Here is a 7,129-nt window from a genome sequence, read left to right on the forward strand (position 1 = left end):
CGCAAGCCCGCCGGACGCTCCTTCGTCGAATCTGCCGGCCGCGCCGTTCTCAAGCCTGCCTGCCTCCGCTCACTCAAGGCATATGTATGTGTGACGCTTTTTCTTTGTGAAAGCGAAACTACTTTGTTTGGCCTTCCAAAAGAGGACACGACTAGAAATCAGGACAAATCATCAACCTTTATGAAAAGCAGTGACAGTCGTCCTTTCAAATAGAGCAGAAATATGGAAAGCATCCACACAATATTTATATATATATATATAAGCCTAATTTGTTGCCATTGATGTCCATAGATATATGGGAAACAGTTTCAGGAAGTGGAGATCTGTCAGATGGCACATTTGGACAGAATGTATGTAGACGCTATCCGCCGACTTTGGGCTGACGAGGGTGTCAAGGCCTGTTACAGTCGTCGTAGAGAGTACCAGCTGCTGGACTCCACAGAATAGTGAGTATATGTATCAAAAAATAAACTTGGACGGGGTGATCAGAACCCTGACACAAAGCCTTATATCATTCTAAAGGGGTTGATTTTACAATAATGACCAGTTACTGTATATTATACTGTATATTAGCATGTTTATTACATGAAAACATAATAAATAAATAAATATATGTGGCCATGATATATTAATTTGAGAGACAGCAGAATACTACAAGATTTTGAATATTTATTATCTATTACATTTCTGTTGAATGTAGTATTTGAAGCATGTATGTTCTTAGAATTAGAATGATAAATTAATGATGATATATAAATTAATTTATTTGTAATGTTATATTATGATATTAATTCATTAAATCTAAAATGATCTGTATTAATTGTTATTAATATACTATATTATGAATAATCATTTCTTATATTACATGAATGAATAAATTGAATAAATTAAATTATATATTTAATGAAATGTAGTATTTCTATTTATGTTTTATAATTAAAATATAATTAGGTATTTATATTATGTATAGATGTTATCTATTATATCATTTTGTTAGCTAATTTATTTGTAATATCATATTATGATATTTATAAAATTTTATATGATTAGTATTAGAATAAGTTATATATCTACAGTAATAATGTTAACAAATATATTTCTAACATATTAAAATGACTGTTATTACATCAATGCTAACATATAATATTAATACTAATATATTCATGCTAGCAAGAATTTTAGCAGTTATTTTTTGTCAAAGGTTTATGTATATAATGTTTATGATCAAAACCCCAAAATGGTTTGTGCAGATCCACATAGCACCATTGGAGGGCAATACAGCTTTATCTTTAAACAAGCATACAAGTCCAAACAAGTCAGTACTGCAGTAAACTGTTCGGTTGCATTAAATATGAATGAGTTTTCTTTCTGTTCTCTTCTTTGACAACTGACGTGGTATCTTTTATTTTAGTCATATATTATTAACACATTTTCACTTTTCAATTGTTATAAGATGAATAGGCAGGCAAGAATGTGTGTTTTTGTTTTAATCCGGTTAATGCTCACTTGAAGCCTTGAATTAAGGCAGTACTGCTTATTGTTAAGCACATTTCCTGTAAAGTACATCAGCGTGTTCTTGTTAATCGTTACCTAATCACTCCTTTACACAGTTCTGCATGTCCTTCACGTTCTCTCCTCCTGCTTCCCTGATCGTGTTTTCAGTTCTACAAACCTGGCCATGATAAGATACACAAACAAACCAGGACATTTAATTAAAATGCCGTCTAAAGCACAAACAGCAATAAAGCAAAAGGCAAACATCATGGCACTTTATCACGCTCACACAGTTCTGAAATGTTACACTGAATTATGTTGGATATTTTTTTTTAGCTATATGGCAAATTTGGAACGTATTGCGGCCCCAGACTTCATCCCCACAGCCCAGGATGTGCTCCGAGTCCGATTCCCCACCACAGGCATCAATGACTACTCCTTCAGTGTGGAGAAAATCACCCTCAGGTACCGTAATGGACATATTTTATCGAATTAAAAAATTTCATTTTTACACTTCGTCTTTTTTTTTTTTTTTGCTAAAATTTGCTCACTCTCAGGCCATCCAAGATGTAGATGAGTTTGTTTCTTCATCAGAACAGGTTTGGAGAAATTTAGTATTACATCGCTTGCTCACCAGTGGATCCTCTGCAGTGAATGGGTGCCTTCAGAATCCAAACAGCTGATAAAAACATCACAAAAATCCACAAGTAATCCACACCATTCCAGAACATCAATTAACATCTTGTGAAGAAACAAATCCACCTTTAAGGCGTTTAAACCATCACTTCTGGCCATGATCAATAATAACACTTCCTCCAGTGAAAAAGTCACCTCATCTGAATCAGGAGAGAAATATGCACATATCAAGAACAGTTTACAAGTGAAAACAGTTCAAAACAAACATGTGAGTAACAAATATATCAAAAAACAAATATGGATTTTGATGTGAGATGACAACAGGAGGATGGTCTTTTTCACTAGAGGAAGTGTAATAATGGATTGTGGACTCATATTTTGGCCAGAAGTGCCAAAACCCAGAGCTTTTCACTTCACAAGACTTTAATTGATGTTCTGGAGTGGTGTGGAGTACTTGTAGATTATCGTGATGTTTTTATCAGCTGTTTGGACTCTCATTCTGACGGCACCCATTCACTGCAGAGGATCCACTGGTGAGCAAGTGATGTAATGCTAAACTTCTCCAAATCTGTTCAGATGAAGAAACAAACTCATCTACATCTTAGATGGCCTAAGGGTAGTAAGTACATTTTCTGCAAAATTTAAAAAAAAAATTTGCACTCATATTTTATTCAGAAAACTTGAAAAAAAAATTATAAAGAAAGATGATGTGAGTCGAATACCCGGAGTGGGAGTCATTTTCAGCCCTGGAGTTACATGCCTTAGAGCGACCCACTTTAGTTCACGACTGACTATAGCTATTACAATAATGTAATTAAAACTTCAGTATATACTGTAAGTCTGCAATAGCACACTGTTCTCCACAGACTTGTAATTCATTATATTTTTCTACAGCTTGCTTTTTTAAATTATTATTATTTTACTGGCCTTTTTAGCGCCGCCTTTGCGCTTTCTATTATACATTTTTTAATCTATTATTTTTTGCTCGCATATCTCCAACAAAATATTTGTAGGCCTACTGTACCATAATGTCTGCCTGCAGTTAAAAAGTTCTCAGAAATAATCACATTTGTTTTACTTAACCTATATTCTAAAAAGATTTTTAATGTCATACTAAAAAAAAAAGTAATTGGCCTGAGTAAATTGTACCATTATAAAATCGTGACTGCACAAGTAGTGTAGTAATTTAGGAGGTGAAAATACAGTGAAATTACATACATACAAACAGAGCCGATCCTAGACTTCTGTCAGGAACACTATCGTCAAAGATGATTGACAATTAGCATACAGTTTGAATTGGCGGTATGGTTCTGTTCTGGGCAAGAACTCCCTGCAACCTAGCATGGATGAGAGCAGTGAGAGCAGTGATAACCCCTTAGGGTAAACAGAACAGAACCAACATAAATGTATTGCAGATACCGTTAAAGTTTAATAATGTTATGTACACATTTTAGAATTAGGGTGCTTTCACACCTGTAGATCGATTGCTTTGTTCCGAAACAGGGATTAAAATTATTACAATGTTGCTTTTTATTCTTGGAGCGGTTCGCTTTCACACGGCAAAGTTTCTAAATGGACCAAATTTGTTAATACAAGTCACGCGCGAGTAAACTGTTCTCTCATTGGTCAAAGTTCCACGGTTTATTTTCCAAGTGTCCACTGAGCTGTCACGACTGTCATCCGTCAGAATGAACGATAACAGCTTCACGGGCTTATTGTTGTTGTTGTTTTTTTTGTAGCTGTCGTTATAATAATTTATCATTTTGAGCAGGAGTCTAGGATTGATCGGGAAAACATTTTTAAAATGCACCTACAAAGAAGAGTAATAAGACGGCATTATAAAATAAAGTGCACTTTGATTTTTGAATGGCGAAGACGTGCTCACCCACAGACATTCACAGGTTCATTTTGAAGTATTAGCAAAACAACAAAGCTGATGCTTTTCACAGAACTTACGTAATTACCCATCATAAATTTTGATATAGTCTGGTTCGTTGGTCCGTTGGATCGGATTGCTTTCTCACTACAACCGAACCGCTTCAGAGTTCGTTTTCAATCGAGCCGAGACCACCTCGTTCAGGCGATCTCGGACCGATTGTTTTGGCGCGGATCCGGGAGCGATTGCCGTGTTCACATATGCCCAAACGAACCGAGCTAAGGGGGGAAGCGCGCCAGGTTCCGAAACAACAGGCCAGGTGTGAAAGCACCCTTAGTCTGATTCAAAGGAGAATCAGAAGGCTGAATCCTGACTGACAGAGGAGGAGTTGGGGATGGAGGAGGGTAATTAGCTATTGAGTAATGCGAAAACTGCTGATAATACTGAGGGACCTTATATATGAATGCTTTGATAGGTGTTGTATTCCCATAGGTTGATGGGGATCAGCTGAGAGTCAGCTGATGCGAACTTGACTAATTTGACTTGCCAAAACAAACGCTACTCTAGATTTCTGGGGACCCTACGCAAAACAGTGTTTGGGGGGATGGGGGATGGGGAAAGCGGAAAGTGCTTGAGAAACAGTGGGCCCTATTATACACCCGGCGCAATGCGGTGTTTTTTGCTAGTTTCAGCCAGACGCAGTTGTAATTTTCATGTCCTGCGCCACGTTGTTTAAATAGGAAATGCATTTGTGCGCTCATGGGCGTGCTGGTCTGAAAAAGAGGTGTGTTCAGGCGCATTGCTGGCGCGTTGCTATTTTGAGGCAACTGAAGTAGACTGCGCCATTGACCAAAAAAAACATGGTCAAAAACGAAACTAAAATTAAATCGTCTTTGAGAGCAAGGGGGCCCTACGCAGCTTGCGTATTTTGCGTATAGGGAGGATCGGCTCTGCATACAAATGGCAAGAAATTTGAAAGCATAACAACTGTATGTCTATGAAACGTCTATGCACTTACATTTTTTGAAATAAAATGGCTATTATTGCAACCATATAGCCTATGAATGAATGAAAATGCATATTTTTCAATTAAAGAAAACTTGTGGGCTGCTTCTGGTGCTTGGATTTCTACTTCTGTAAAATGAGGTCCAAGTTTAAGAATGCGCTAGAAGTAAAAAAATTTCAAATGTATTGTCCTCTCTATTTAACAGCTTTAACTTACAATAGTGAAAGATGTCTCCCCTCAGGTAGATTACATGTTTTCCTGCCTTGCAAAATTTTGGGCTCATGATCAATAAATTGCATTCGCCCGAACTGATTTGCCAAAATCAAATCACGGACGTAAGCACGAGTCCTGCTCGCTGTGAAACAGGAGCAGCCGGCAGAGGATTCTGCTTGGTCTTAAAGCCTTCAACAACCGGCTACGTTCACAAATAAAACAATATTTTGCGCAAAAATAATGATTAATTATCAATTGAGAATTTGTTATTCATATGGTCTGGTGGTCATATGGCGTATGCCTGTGAATACGGGACAAACTGTGTTATACCATTCATATGGGACGCTTCTTTGATGCCTTAAATACGGGCATCCATATTTCAACCCCATAGCTGTGGCATGACAGTACCGGCCCTCGCGGCCAAAAAACAGACCGGCCCACCGGGAATTTTCCCGGTGCTCCCGATTAGCCAATCCGGGCCTGATTTTGAGGTAGACATGTTTGATATATGACAGCAAGGAAGTAGGAACAAATGATAGGGGTTGACGGTTAGTGTTTAATGTTTTTGGTTTAAACAGGAAGTTTCGAGAATAAACAACAGAATTTAATCTCGGTCTTACCACTTTTTTTTTCTGAAGGATTGTGGATGTGGGTGGCCAGAAGTCAGAGAGGCGGAAATGGATCCATTGCTTTGAGAATGTGACCTCGCTCATATTTTTAGCCTCACTCAGCGAGTACGACCAGGTGCTGGAGGAGAATAACAAGGAGGTGAGCGTCTCCTTCGCCCCAGTCTGTCTGAATCTTTCTTGTCCTAGTCGATTGCTTTGATCAGTATATTTGGGTCTGGACTTGGATCAGTACTGAGACATATTTCACTGCAACTCAAAGACAAAAAGAAATGTGCACACTTCTAATTTGCACAAAGATATAAAGCCTGTTTTTAAAATCAATAACTTGTTGTGACTATGTAATTCATTAGCTAACGAAAACTAATTACTAACTAAAATGAAAAATAAAATAAAGTACTAATATAAAGTATAACTTATTTACTAAAAATAAATAATATACAAAAAATATGTATTTATTTATATTATTATATATTTATAGCAGCTAAATAAGCTAATAACCCGGCTGCTGTGATGTCTGTTAATCAAGGAACAAAAGAAAAAAAGAGGAAATCAATAACGTTTGTAGCTTTAAGGATTAATCTATATTTAATTTAGAATTTAGTGTTTAATAACTTAATTCAATTTCTGTATATTTTACTACTTGCTGAAAGGCACAGGTAAATATGACGTATATTATAATGGGTTTATGTGAAGATTGTTTTAAGTTCACAAGTTATTTTTTAAATCTGAAATATTTTTACTATAATGTTGAAGGGCTATAGTCAATGGTTAAATATTAGGGGGGAAATTTTTTTTTTATAGAGACATATTGGTATTGGTATCAGTGATACTCACCTTCAGTTATAAAAAAGATGCCACTAAACAAATATTAAAAATATACTGTCTTTATGTTGTTTCTACATTAATTTGAAGATGGAATGTGAAATTATTGCAATATAAAAGTATATTTAAAAACTTAAATATTAGATGGGATTAATCACAATTAATTTTTTTTTTTTTACCAACGGCATCCAAAAAATAGCCAATTCTGTGCATTTAAAGGTGTTTACCGTGCATTTACTCTCTGATAGGAGTAGCTCCATCTTTGAGATTTAAAGATAGACAGCCTGTTATGGTTACATTTAAAGAGACAGTACGCCTAAAAAGACAAATTCTATTGTGATATATTATTATAGCAATAAGCCCCACGAAGCCGTGGTTTACAGTGAATTTATAACAGCTAAGGGGCGTTGTTAGGAACGATGTGAAGCAGAGTGCCTAAAGTATATTAATAAA

General features: G+C 36.1%; 1 protein-coding gene across 1 annotated transcript in view; it reads left to right on the forward strand.

Moving 5' to 3' along the window:
* The window catches only part of LOC107593324 (guanine nucleotide-binding protein subunit alpha-11-like), a 9,435-nt gene extending 3,362 nt beyond the window's left edge, over positions 1 to 6,073 (forward strand). Inside the window, exons 4-6 of the mRNA XM_016282999.1 lie at positions 292 to 446; positions 1,831 to 1,959; positions 5,864 to 6,073. Of these exons, the coding sequence (XP_016138485.1) occupies positions 292 to 446; positions 1,831 to 1,959; positions 5,864 to 6,053 (474 nt within the window). The 3' untranslated portion in view covers positions 6,054 to 6,073. The remainder of the gene's footprint in view (positions 1 to 291; positions 447 to 1,830; positions 1,960 to 5,863) is intronic.
* Positions 6,074 to 7,129: the final 1,056 nt, after the last annotated feature.

Source organism: Sinocyclocheilus grahami, unplaced genomic scaffold, assembly GCF_001515645.1.
Source record: "Sinocyclocheilus grahami isolate Dianchi unplaced genomic scaffold, SAMN03320097.WGS_v1.1 scaffold169.1, whole genome shotgun sequence".
NCBI classification, from domain to species: domain Eukaryota; kingdom Metazoa; phylum Chordata; class Actinopteri; order Cypriniformes; family Cyprinidae; genus Sinocyclocheilus; species Sinocyclocheilus grahami.